Source organism: Nanorana parkeri, unplaced genomic scaffold (assembly GCF_000935625.1).
Source record: "Nanorana parkeri isolate BGI_ZX_2015 unplaced genomic scaffold, ASM93562v1 scaffold51, whole genome shotgun sequence".
Taxonomy (NCBI): Eukaryota; Metazoa; Chordata; class Amphibia; order Anura; family Dicroglossidae; genus Nanorana; species Nanorana parkeri.
Genome location: NW_017306319.1, coordinates 1,588,492 through 1,602,363, shown reverse-complemented (window position 1 = coordinate 1,602,363; position 13,872 = coordinate 1,588,492). Strand labels below are relative to the sequence as shown.

General features: G+C 44.3%; 1 protein-coding gene across 1 annotated transcript; it reads left to right on the top strand.

Annotated features, from left to right (window-relative positions):
• The first annotated feature begins 6,545 nt into the window (after nucleotides 1-6,545).
• Nucleotides 6,546-10,044, top strand: CLN8 (ceroid-lipofuscinosis, neuronal 8). The gene is made up of 2 exons (XM_018575023.1): nucleotides 6,546-7,073; nucleotides 9,606-10,044. Exons 1-2 carry the CDS (start codon nucleotides 6,555-6,557, stop codon nucleotides 9,921-9,923), a joined length of 837 nt encoding a protein of 278 aa, XP_018430525.1. The 5' UTR covers nucleotides 6,546-6,554; the 3' UTR covers nucleotides 9,924-10,044.
• The last annotated feature ends 3,828 nt before the right edge of the window (nucleotides 10,045-13,872 follow it).

Genomic DNA, 13,872 nt, shown 5'->3' with positions numbered 1-13,872 from the left:
TTTGTGGGCGCCGGAGCACTTTGACGTTCCAAGAAGCGATCTTTAAGGAGGTTCCCATATCCTTGGAGAAATCTGTGTCTTTTTTCAGTTTTTTTATAAACAAAAAATCAAAGAATGGATCGTTACCGGTGTCCCGATGCTCCGGAAACGATCCTGGTCCACAGGTCCCACGATATGGCCTGCAGCCTGGTAGTTTGGGCCTCTATGGCCGCTGTGAGGGGCCCCAAATGCAGCTTCAGAGACTCGGCTATTATTGTCCCCATCTCTGCCTTCAAGTGGGAAGCTACGACAGCCGCCAACTGCTGGTAGTCTATATGGGGCAGGGGTGGCGCTACGTCCGGCTCACATTGATCTATGGCCTCCGCCATGTCGCCTTCGGCCTCAGCCGTCATGTCAGGCCGCATGTCAGTCGGAGCTGACGGAGAGGAGAGAGCGCGGCGAACCGGCTGGGATCGTGCCACAAACCGGTCCATGATGACCCGGGGACAGCGAGGCAATCAGGTAACCCGTTCGAGGGCTGGATCGTTGCAGATTTGCTGTATTAAGATGTGGCGGGGACGGAGCTCCGGTGAACACCGCTAGCTCATCTGGCGCCGGAACCGGAAGTCACCTCCATGTTCTATCAGACTTTCCCTGTGTGCTGTAGCACCCTGAATCCCAGCCCTACAAGTATCCTGCACCTCCATGTTGTATCAGACTTTCCCTATGTGCTGTAGCACCCTGAATCCCAGCCTTATAAGAATCCTGCACCTCCATGTTGTATCAGACTTTCCCTGTGTGCTGTAGCACCCTGAATCCCAGCCTTATAAGAATCCTGCACCTCCATGTTGTATCAGACTTTCCCTGTGTGCTGTAGCACCCTGAATCCCAGCTCTACAAGAATCCTGCACCTCCATGTTGTATCAGACTTCCCCTGTGTGCTGTAGCACCCTAAATCCCAGCCCTAGAAGAATCCTGCACCTCCATGTTGTATCAGACTTTCCCTTTGTGTCATAGCACCCTGAATCCCAGCTCTACAAGAATCCTGCACCTCCATGTTGTATCAGACTTTCCCTGTGTGTCATAGCACCCTGAATCCCAGCTCTAGAAGAATCCTGCACCTCCATGTTGTATCAGACCTTCCCTGTGTGATGTAGCACCCTGAATCCCAGCCCTATAGGAATCCTGCACCTCCATGTTGTATCGGACTTCCCCTGTGTGCTGTAGCACCATGAATCCCAGCCCTACAAGAATCCTGCACCTCCATGTTCTATCAGACCTTCCCTGTGTGCTGTAGCACCCTGAATCCCAGCTCTAGAAGAATCCTGCACCTCCATGTTCTATCAGACCTTCCCTGTGTGCTGTAGCACCCTGAATCCCAGCTCTAGAAGAATCCTGCACCTCCATGTTCTATCAGACTTTCCCTGTGTGGCGTAGCACCCTGAATCCCAGCCCTACAAGAATCCTGCACCTCCATGTTCTATCAGACCTTCCCTGTGTGCTGTAGCACACTGAATCCCAGCCCTATAAGAATCCTGCACCTCCATGTTGTATCAGGCGTTCCTGTGTGCTACCGAGTCCATATTCTCAGCACAGTCATTGTCCAGTATATGTATCTTCCTTGTGAATCTGTTTTGTTCCCTGTATACTACTGTATCCAGAATCTCAGCACTATGGCTGCCTAGAGCAGGGGTGTACAACTCTGGACCTCCAGTTGTGTTTTAACTACAAATCCCAACATGCCTCTGGGAGTCATGCTCGTAAATGTCATTCTTTGCAATGACTCGTGGGACTTGTAGTTCCAGAACAGTTACGACTACGAGTGCCAGAGTTGCCCACTCCTGGCCCAGGGCATTCTGTACCAATTGTGTATTCGTACACATTTGTAAGCCAAGTAGGAACAAAGCTAACTGCAGACAAATGTGCGTGCAACGACACCTACATTAGAAACAGAACATAGAGGTATAAAAGGGCACATTGTGAAATGAGAACAAGGTTCATGACTTCCCACAGGCAGTATCGAACTACGAACAAAGATGCTGCACATTGGTACGGTCCCCCTCCCCCTCCCGGACTCGTGTGATAGTATGTGCCTGGAGAAACAGGAAGTGTCTGCAGATGGGGAGAGCCGTGCTCATGTCATGTGATCAGCGTGGTGTGTAGAGGGATGCAGAGTGCGGGCTTAGTGTTGAATGTCCTGTATGTGAGGCTGGGAGGGATCGGCTCTGTCCTGGGCCATCCGTACATCACATTGGTGAGTACCCGGTATAGACTGCACACAGGTAATATCAGCAGACTAGACTTAGTGATTTGTTATGAAGAATGATTCTATTCTGTGTACCGTTATAAAGTATGGATCGTTCTTCATGGGACTGATGGTGGAACTTCACTATGTTGTAGTCCCTTACAGAAACAAAGTTCTCATCGCAGCTTCAACTTATTGCTTCCTTTGTGTCTATGAAGTTTAAAGCTATTGTCTGCCTTTTGCATGTAATAAATGCACCCATATTATTAATAATAAAATAAAAAAAAGTTTGCATTGGAGCCTGCATAGCATTGCAACTGTGATCAATGGGCCATGTGTGCATTGCACAGGCTTATGCATTGTGTGCATTCTGGTCCTAGGGGCCTGGAGGAAGAAATCAATGGACTACAAGCACCATGATGTCGCTGCACTCGTGCACTATTGAGATCTACGTGTTCCTCCTGTTGTTTTGGCAGATGGGACTTGTAGTCTTCCATTGACAGATCGCTGTGAATGTGTGATGCAGTTGTACAGGTGGAGCCAAACACAGCCGTCCTGAATTTAAAGCAGAACTCCGGGCAAAAGTCTTCTTAACCCTTACAGTGCTCATTTTTGTCTAGGTGCTTTAAAAAAAGTTATACTCGCCTGAACTGTGGAGCCCAGTGAAGCTGTGTTTGTCCTCCACTGCAACAATGGTGTGTCCCTATACACTGTGTATAGAAGGTGATGACTCAAGAATCCGTAAGCTGGCCATACACCTTACAACCATCGCACGACTTTTGTTGTGCGATGGTTGTAAGGTCATTAAAATTTCGTAAGGCCTGCACATCTTGGACAGGCAGATCGTACTTGCCATCATCGCAAGCCCTCCTCGCTGAGGGTAGGGCTTGCCGATGATTGCAATGCTGAGTGGGCGCACACCGCCCCGTGCGAATTTCGTCTTCCTAGCACGCTACCAACCCGCCGAAAATCATACGATTTTCGGCAGGTTCTCCAGCGTGCTAGGAAGACGAAAGTCGTGCGACCATACAGTAGATGCGGTCGCACGCTGCCCATACACCCGCGATTATCATAGATAATCAGCAGGTGTATGGGCACCTTAAGAATGTTGGAGCAGAGGGGGAAGAGAGGCTCCAGCGACTGGTCTAAAGCTCTTCATACAGTGCTGTATTTTTTTTATAGAGGCAGAACAAAAACAAAAAAAGCAGATTCCTCCATCAATGCCACAAGCTCCTTGTTCGAGGAATCCCTGCTGTTTCTTTTGTATTCGGTGGCTGCTGTCGGAATACCTGAACAGTCGGAAGCTGATTGGCTGCCGGCTCTGTTTGTATTGTAGTTTGTATGAATATTTTCCAACTGGCTCCTTTGATCAGCTGATCCAGCGTTGCCGGCCAAAAGGGTGATGACCATAGCGCGCGTTGTACGAATTTCGGCTAGTTCCTCACGATCCGGCTGAAATTCACACAGTGTATGGCCACTTTAAGAGTAAGCTGGCTCCGGTGAGTAACTTTGTTTTTGTCTAGCAGCTAAAAAAAAAAACACTTAACCCTTGCTGCAAGGGTTAAAAACACTTTTGCCCGGAGTTCTGCTTTAAAGGAACCAGAAGGCTGCCGGGAGAAGAACCCTGAGATTTAGGTAATTGGAGGGACAGTTTGAAGGTGGGGTGCTGGGGAATATGGCCATGTTTTATATTACACTCTAAATATTGAAGGAAAACCTGGTCCATAAGGTGGACTATGCTTTTACATGTAGGACTATAACACATGAATGCACCAATGTGCTTTGACTTGTATGACATTAGAATGTTATGAGGCAATAACTGGAGTTTCATAGTAACCTGAATACACTTCTTATCTGCTCTTCAAGTTAATGGTTAATTGGTGCCTGTAGTGTTTCTGTAAACCTCAAATATGATATGTTAGTTTCATTTCAAAGTGTAGTCCTCTTATGAAGTAGTTGCATATTGTTCTTCTATATTTTATTTTTGGTTGACGTTTTTTTATATGAACACTCCTCATGAAGTTTACCAAAGACGCCATGTAGACACGAGGTGACCGTTTCTCACCACATGGGTGGCTAAGGTGATCTGACGATTTAGAACTTTTTTTTTTTCTAGTTGCTGTTATTTCCCTCGGGGTATTCTGACAGCAAGGCAGTCTACAGCTTATTGCGCAGTATGTCTACCTCCCTCCTCCATAGTATATGCAAGTGCTTGTGCATACTGAGCATTCCTCTTTATAGAGACCCGGTTACCAACCTAAAATACTTGCAAGTAAACGCACAGAGAAAGCAAGTGTTCTAAATGCTTACTTGATGTGTTTTTTTCCTTTCAATCAAAGCTGAACTCCAGGCACAAACACTTTGAATGAAAGTAGAGCGGAAACACAAACTTTATTTTTGTTGTTGTTGTGGATAGAGTAAGGGAGGGTCATAACAAAGGATGCACTGATACAGGTTTCTCGTTATCAAGTACCGATTAATATTATTATTATTTATTTATTTTGGTACTTGCCAATACTGGTGCCCCAATTTTTAGGATCATGACCCACTTCCTGATTGCCTGGGAAGCCAGTGTTCTATCGAAAGAACACCAGCTTCACTTGCCAAAGCTGTCTGGTTTCCTAACCAATCAGGAAGCTGGGAGGCGGGCAATGACGTGCCACCCAGCTTCCTGATTGGCTAGGAAGCCTGGTTCACTTGTTGCTAGGCAGCCTGGCTTCCCAGCCAATCAGGGTCATAACCCACCGCCCAGCTTCCTGATCGGAAAGGAAGCCGGCTCCATGCTCCCTCGACAGTGCCAGTCAGAAGGAGATCCGGTATCGGAGGTATGTATCGGTGCATTTGGGTAAGTACGAGTATTCGCACAAATACTGCGTATCGGTTTTGGTGCATCCCTAGTTCCAACTTCTGTCAGCTTTTTTTGCCATCTGTGAGATTCCCCTTCACTTCCTGTCTGATAGCTAAGTCAGCAGAGTCACCAGATCTAGTGTCCCCATTGGAAGATTTCCCATGTTCTCCTGATGACAACCCAACATTTGGGATTGGGAATCTCCCTAATGGGGACACAGCCAGGTTTTTATTGCCGACGGGTTTTCTAATCGTTTTCCCGTGAATCCTAAACTTAAAGGAGAACTATGAGGCGAGTGAAAAATCACTCAGCCTCATAGTTCTATCCGACGTGTGACAATGAAACTGGCACACGTCGGCTCAATAGATCGGGAAGTGAGCGAACACGTAGCGTTGCTCGTTCACTTCTCGACCCTGTCCCTGCAGAGTGCCGTGACTGTCACTCACGGCTCCCTACAGGGATTGCCCTGTCCGATCCTCCAGCGCTGACTGGCGGAACGGACGGGGTAGGGGGCTGGGTACAGCTAGCTCTGCCTCTAGATAAGCAGAGCCAGCTGTCACTCACGCAGCTGGGTGGATCCAGGCAGTAATGTCGGGATCTGTCCCGGCTGCGGCGTCTCAGTATACCGCGAGCTGTAGCTTGCGATATACTGAGCTTTGGGTGATGGGAGGACGCTAGTTTGTGTCCTCCCGTGAGCCTTAGGAGAACTATGGGAAAAAGCTCTGACCCCATAGTTCTGCTTTAAGAACTAAGTTGTGGCTTCAGTTGCACTTTAAATATATTCCTGAATAGCCACAAAGGATCTAAATCCACTTGTGAGCGCCAAATGCCTTTGAAAAGCTAGATAACACCTTGTAAAAGTGTCAGTGGCATTATCCCTGAAGAGCGCCGTTGTCTGGTATATGGGATGAATGAAAGTAAGATTAACACAGTAAACAGAAATGATTCAGCATCTGGATACTCACCATTACAGGTAGTCTATTGCACTTGTGGCTATACCAAAAAAAAAAACCATTTTGTCCACTTTAAATATACGGGACTCCTACCTCTGCTTTCATTATTTTAGAAGTAGGCTTAACATGAATCTCTGCCAGCTGGCTGGCAAAACGAATGATTGGGAAATCAATGTAATGCAAATGGTGAACTTCTCCTCCCACAGGCATCCTCCCACTGCCGGTTATAAACGGTTACCTTGCATGCGTTTTTTTCTTTATGCATTCTGTGCATCAGAACATTCACAGGGATAGACCAAGGTATGGAAGGTCAGAAAGGGACACGCCAAAATGTATCATACAGTAGAATCAATATAGGTATGTAGTCTTACTTCATGTTTGTTTTCTATTCCTGTAGGTGAAGATGCTTATTGTATGCCAAACCTACATTGAAACACTTGAAAGATCATCGTAAGCTTTCTACACAAGAAGCGGACTGTGCTGTTTGCTGTAGCTGGAAAGACTAGTCATCTCCCCCTCTTTGGCTGCTATGAATAGCTTCGATTTAGATTTAGATTATTCGTCATGGAACACCTGCTTAAAGCTAATATTAGCCGGTTTCCTGGTTTATTTAGGCTTTTTTGTATTTTGCCATCTTGTGTCACTACCTCTCTTTGCCACCTACAGAGATCTCTGCACCCGGGAGAAGGTATTTTGGGATCTTGCAGCGACCCGAGCAGTATTTGGAGTGCAGTGTATCATTGCGGGACTCACTGCGTTACTGTTTGATCCTGTACTTACTGCTGACCAGATCACAGCACAGAGAGGATGGGCTTGGTTCACTATTTTGACAGCAACTGGGTTCTTCTTGTTTGAGAACATAGCCCTGCATGTCTCCAATCTAGTGTTTTGGACGTTTGATGCTTTTTTGGCTGTCCACCACTTTTTCGCTTTTCTGGGCTATTTTGGTGTGATATTTTGCACCACAGCCGGACATTATTTGGCCATGGTCACTTTATTGTTGGAAATGAGCACTCCTTTTACCTGCGTATCCTGGATGCTGCTAAAGGTAAACATTCAGAGCTGAGTAGACTAAATACGGTGATGATGTCTATGAGAAAAGTAAAGCCCTCTAAACATGTGGTTCTAACTGGTTTTGTAAGCATCACATTTATAACCTCGGTTCACGAACGCTTCTGTTCGCGAACAATTCTGTTCGAGAACAGGAAGTTCGGCAAAATTTTGCTTCCATTCATGAACTCCAAATCGGGTGACAAACACGAAAGTGGCCATCTTCCCCGCTCTGACACGTGGTTGTGGCTTCCTCTAGTCGAGATCACAGTTGCAGACAGACCTGTGCACACTTGTTGTGAAGCTTTTTTGTGTGCTTTTTAGCACAGTACTGTACAATATTATTCAATCCAGCATGGCTCCAAAGAAAGTGCAAAGTTAAGTGTTCACTCTCTTCATACTGTACTGTACTTTGTAGAGGTGCACCGAAATAGAAATTTAAAAACCGAAATAGAAAAAATTTGTCAGGCCGAAACCGAAAATGTTTTCATTTAAACTTTTCTACATTTTTAAAATTTTATTTTTATAGACTTAAAATTTTTTTTATTAACTATTTTTTACTTTACTTCTAGGGGCGTTGTGGAAATATTAGGGGTCTAAACAGACCTCTGATATTTCCCTTTAAAATAGAAAGAGATTGAGAACACAGAGTCATCAGAGACACAAATTCCTCTATCTCTTTTTCTGTTTCCCCTGTTATCAATGACCAGGAATCCTCTGAGTGTTCCTGATCATTCATAGATTGAGAATATAGTATGTTTACTATAACCACAATTATGAATGAACAGAAGGGGATGTAGATCACTCCCATTCATTCATAATTGAGGGTGTATTAACCATACCATATCCTCAATTATCTACAGACACAGAGTGTCTGTAGCCTGCTCTCCTCTCTGACACACACACTGTCACAGGAGGCTGAGTGAGCGGTGCGAGAGGAGAGCTCAGCCTCCTGTGACAGCGCTGTCTCCGCCGCCACACCGCTCTGCCGCACTGTGATAGGCAGCCGAGCGGTGTGGGAGGAGAGACACCGGCCGCTCACAGCGCTCGGCCGGCTGTCACTTTCTCTCCTCCCCGCTGGGACACAGAGCAGCGCCCAGCGTGGAGGAAAGAAATCACGGATCCGCCGCGTATCGGCAGGAAAATGCCACTTTCGGCATTTAGACAAAAGTGCCAGTTTCGGCGGCCGATATATCGGTGCATCCCTAGTACTTTTTCATTTTTTGTGGTTAAAAAAAAAATAATTATATATGGTTCAGAATGGATTAACCTTATTTACATTGAGTCTTATGGGAAAATTTGATTCGGTTCGCGACCAATTCGGTTCACGACCACGCTCGTAGGGGTCAGAACGGATTAACCTTATTTACATTGAACCTTATGGGAACATTTGATTCGGTTCACAACCAGAATCGCGTAACGAATTAAGTTCGCGAACCGAGGTACCACTGTAGTTTGTTTTCAATATGAAAAGTTTATACATTTTCAACATAAACAGGATAGGCAAAACGGACACAAAGGCAATTACGCAGGTGATGATATCAAGATCCATCCAAAAAGCATTAAACTGCCGACATAGACAGTTATATCAAGGTATTGCATTAGAGGGTCTGAACAAGTGTACCAAATGCGCAGAAGAACTATATGAGCCTCCAGGTCTTCCCAGGGACAGAGAGTAGGAGGCAAAGATTAGAAGATGATCAAAAGGGGGTGAAATACAGCCTTTATTGTGGGTATCTTTTAAAAATGTCAGAGCTCATTAAAGGGATCCATATACTCCAGGTGTAGTGTTCAAATGCAAATGGGCTGTCTGTTCTTCCATGTGTTGAAACGGAATGAGTTCAGCAATCCATATAAATTTAATGTCTAGGACCCATCTAACTCATTCTGTTTTTCTGGGGAGCTTACAAAGGCCTTAGTAAGACTATCTGTTCACTAGATGAATGTAGTGTAGTTCAGCTTTATTAGTCAAACATCTTTCTTCCAAATTATTCAGCTGTATTGTCTGTTTTAGCAGCATGCTCTTCCATGTTCTTGTAAATGATTTGATTCTTTGATTAGATTCTAGATGGAAAATAGTTTATAGCTTCTCAAGCGAGAATGTATAATCTACTACAACCAAGTTGTCTCACTGCTTAACAGCTGTTGGGATAAAGCATCAGCCACACAGTGAGTGTATTCTTTTCAATAAGTTGACCAACTCAATGACTTGCTTTGACATAAGGAGTAACAATGCTGAAGCACTGTGTAGCACTGCAAGGCAGGAAGCAGAACTTGACTCTCTAATGAGCAAATATGGCTGTCCAAACATTATAGAATTCAAAGACTATACGCAGGAACAAGTGTGATAAAACTATACCACAAATCCATAGATTTAGGTATAGCTGATGCTCTTCATTTTAGGAAGTATAGATAAGAGCACATATTTGTACTCCAATAGTTTTTATCTTATTCTTGGGTTGTATTTTCAAATTTGTTTACTGTCTAACAAAAAACTATTTCTTTTTCCTTTTTGCAACTTTGGTTCTAGGCGGGCTGGTCGCATACCTTGTTTTGGAAGGCGAATCAGTGGCTTATGATTCACATGTTCCACTGCCGTATGGTACTTACTTATCACCTCTGGTGGGTATTGCTTTACAACTGGAATCGCCTGGTAACAGCATTACCACTGGCATATATAGCATTTTTCTTCACTGGCTTAGCTTTAGTGACTCTTGTTCTGAATCCATACTGGACTTACAAAAAGACCCACCAACTGTTGACTCCTGGTGACTGGAACTTTGAACCAGCATCGTCAAAGGCAATGGCGGTAGGCAATGGGCGAGTTGCGTTAAAGAAGAATAAGTAACCACAAAGCAAAGTTGTGTAAGATATTACAGAGGCCACAGTTTTAATGTTGTACTGTGATGGAACATGATGTTAACATGGTCAGTATTGGCTATTCAGTATGTATGATTGTTGCCATACAGTATTTATTATTTATCAGTTGCTACAGAAACTGCACTGTGGTTTGTCTCCTTGTTTGCTGCTTATACCGTTTTTTTGTTTTTTTTATTGGTATTCATCTGCACAAACACAGCCTAGATATTCTAGCTACATAGAGCTTTCATACAGTAACCTACAGTTTGCATTGTTTGTCATCCTTCTGTTCAAATGTTAGTGGCTTTTTCAGGCTGGCTTTATACCTATGCACTTCTTCTTTCATGCATTTATGTGTGTTTTCATTGTGCTTTTTTGCAAATTGGAGCATCTAAGGAGGTGAGAGAAGGCCTAGCTACCTTTGGAAAAGGACAGTCTCAAGACTATGTGGCCTGTCTCCATCCATTTGCAGCAGATGAAGGGCACATAATGAGGAGAATTTTTCAAAACTGGAGCAGACATAATCTGAAGCTGTTGCTCAGGGTAACCAATCAACTTCTCTCTTCAGTTTGTTCAGTTAAGCTTTGAAAATGAAATATATAAGCTGATTGGTTGCCATGCACAACTGTTCCACATTCTGTCTGCTGCAGTTTTTAATAAATTCCCTTCAATGTGTTTTTTTGCACTCCTACACCATTTCTACTGGCCCCTTGATGGATAAAAAAAGACATATCTGAATTTACCATGACTCGCTGCAACGTAGGGCTTGAACGCATTTAGTAAATTAGGAATTCTTGCCTCTACAGTAGATTCTTGTACCTGTCTGCCTCTGTACAGTCTAGTTGCATTGTTTCATGCAAAATTTTAAGTGGAATTCCAAGCAGTTGAAACAACACTATTTAGTTCTGACTTTAGCAGTGCGATGATACTCCTCCATTGCAGGGTTAACAGGGCTAATTCAGAGAGCAGTCAGGGACAGGCCAGAGGTCAGAAAGCCAGGGCAACCAGAGCTCCAGAGCTAGGTACAGAGGAGCAAGCGTCAGTAGTCCTTAAAGGAAGCTGAAGGTCAGGCAGTAAATTCAAAAACCTGTAACCACACAAAAAGCTAAACTGTATCCCACACAAGTAGGCAATAAGCAAGGACCCTTTAATTAGGGCAGGCAATAAATCAGAAGTCGGGAACATAGGACCCTGCCTTGTGACTAACCCGGAAGTCGCAGTTTACCAGGAAATGATAAAATGTACAAAAAAGATAAGGCATACGCTGCGTGGAATTAACAAAATAGAGGCTAAGGGATCACAGGGGTGATCTGCAGGTTAGGAGCCACGCCCTACAACGTGTGTGTGTGTGTGTGTGTGTGTATACATGTACAAGGAAAACATTCATGCGTACATGTGTGAACCAGGACACCGCAGAGTAGAAGATGTGTTGTTTGCACACCATTCTGCTTCGGAATGTCCTTTTATTCGTATTCCTTTAGCGTGACATGTGACTTGAACGTTTCGGAGCCTCACAGGACCCCTTCATCAAGCAAAGTGTCAATGATTGAAAGCAGCAGAATGGTGTGTGGACAACATATCTTCTAGATTGTATGTTGTGGTGCCATCCACCAGTTCTTCCAGCACCCGTTGGATTTTGGGGTACATCGGTACGGTGTGCGAAGGAGATATTACACAGGTTACCTCATAAAGGTTTCTCTATAAATGTATTTTTTTATTCTGGTATTTTTAGTCCTATGCCAAACCACGTTATAGAGTCTTTATTTGAGACAGTGGCGTGAGATTAATCTGATTCTGTTTTAGAAAGTCTTAGAGGAAGGAATGATAATGAATTAAAAGCAGGAAAAGGAGACCAAAATAGGACAATTTTTGGGAGATGTGTGACCGATCCCCATTCAATTAGTCGAAGAGGAAAATAAAATACATTGCTTTCCAGCCTGGGCACTTTAAAAGTGATTTGAAAGAAAAGTTGCGTGAAAAAAGGTTCTAGCCTTTTTTTTTTTGTCCTTTTGAGGGGGGTTAATAGATTAACAACCTTTTGTCTCTTGCAGATAAAAAATACAAATGTACGGGTTTGTATTTCTGAGGACTTGGTTGATGGGGTGGTAAATCCAAGGAAAGATTTGGTTGATGGGGTGGTAAATCCAAGGAAAGATTCTGATACTAAAAAAAAAACTGTAGATAGCAGTCCCATCGTGTGCCATATTGTTCATAATCATTATCATAATCTGGCAGCTCATAAAGCCTGTTACCTGAACGGTAACAGGCTTTGTGAGCTGTCAGGTTATGATAATCTATTTGATTGACAAGATAACTCAAAAGATGTTTTTTAATTATGGTTCATGACAGAGGTAAGTAGGATGTTAAAAGAGAACAAATACGCATATTGGGGATACGAGGAAACAAAGTGTAGCTGATAGAGAAGTGTACTAAAACAGGCAAAACAATATTAGTGCTGCTAAAGCACTGAAAGAGGAGGAAATGGCTAAATCTGAGGCGCATCAGTGACAGGAACAGATGATGCTGTTGGATCACAAAAATGGAAACGATACTTCTGTTGTGAGAGACATGGATTTAACAAACAATTTAAACAATTACTTCTGTTTTGTCTTCTCAGAAGTAAATGACCCAAAAAAAAGTTGGTTCTTGTGGTAAAAGTTGTTGTCATCTTCTTTCCTGTAGTTTTCAGCTGTCCCTCCAACACTGGTGCCAGTCTCCCATCTAGCGCTGACTCAGTCTTAACTGGCACTTCTTGTCCCACGGAGTCTGTGCATGCTGCTGCATTTACTTGCCTTGTGTCTCTCCTCGTCTCCCAGCCAAAGATCTGAACTGCGCATGCGCCCCCGTCCCAAGATCCTTTACGGCCACCCGAGAATCTTCCAATGTTCGGACGAGAGCGCGCGGCGAAGACAGTGTAACCCCTTTCTTATACATTGTTGTGGGGGTTTTTTTTCTTTGTTTTTGCGTATATCTACTGCTTGCTAGCCGTAGATGTATGCCAAAACCGCTGAGGGTTTAATAACCCTTTAATAAAGCAATGGGCCCTCATGGTATTCATCTCAGACTTCTAAGAGAACTTTGAGGTACAGTTGTTGGACCATTAACTGATCCTTTTTAAAGGAGAACTATGGGGTTAAGGCTTTTCCCCATAGTTCTCCTTTGGGTAACTGGAGGACACAAACTAGCGTCCTCCCGTCACCCTAGGCTCAGTATACCGGGAGCTGCTGCTCACGGTATACTGAGTCGCTGAAGCGGATCCCGACAATTGTCTGGATCCGCCCAGCTGTGTGACTGACAGCTGGCTCTGCCTATCTAGAGGCAGAGCCAGCTGTACCCTCCCCCGTCCGTTCCACCAGTAAGCGCTGGCGGGGAGGGGGGAATCCAGCCCCTCCCCTGTCACGGCAGAGAGCCGTGACAGGATTGAGAAGTGAGTGAACGCCGGTATGTGTTCGCTCACCTCCCGATCTACTAAGCCGACCTGTAACAGTCTCATTGTCACAGGTCGGCTAGAACTATGAGGCGAGTGAAAAGCACTCGCCTCATAGTTCTCCTTTTAAGCAATCAGTTCTAACGAGATGTTCTCCATGACTGGTGGACAGTTAATATTGTAGCTATCTGCAAGAGATATAGTGAAGAAAAAGCTGTCAACTACTACAGAGCAGTGAGTTTAACATCTGTAGCAGTAAAATGAATGGAATCAATCCTAAAGAAGAATTAGTGATAATTTTAAAACGCACAACTTGCTGGACCTGTGGCTGCATGTGGCCTTACTGAGGGCAGATCATGTCGGACTAATCTGATTTGTTTTAACTATATCACAAATGTTTTGGAGAAGGGTGATGCTGTGGATATGATCTACCCATTGCCTAACCACCAGAATGTGGTTATAAATGGAGTTTATTTGGAACGGAGGCCAGTTACTAGTGGTGTAACACAAG

Bases quoted from the DNA above. Each gene is read 5' to 3' on its own strand.
- CLN8 (XM_018575023.1), top strand. From the start codon at position 6,555: ATGAATAGCTTCGATTTAGATTTAGATTATTCGTCATGGAACACCTGC. The intron at 7,074-9,605 runs GTAAACATTCAG...CTTTGGTTCTAG, and splicing joins TATCCTGGATGCTGCTAAAG to GCGGGCTGGTCGCATACCTT.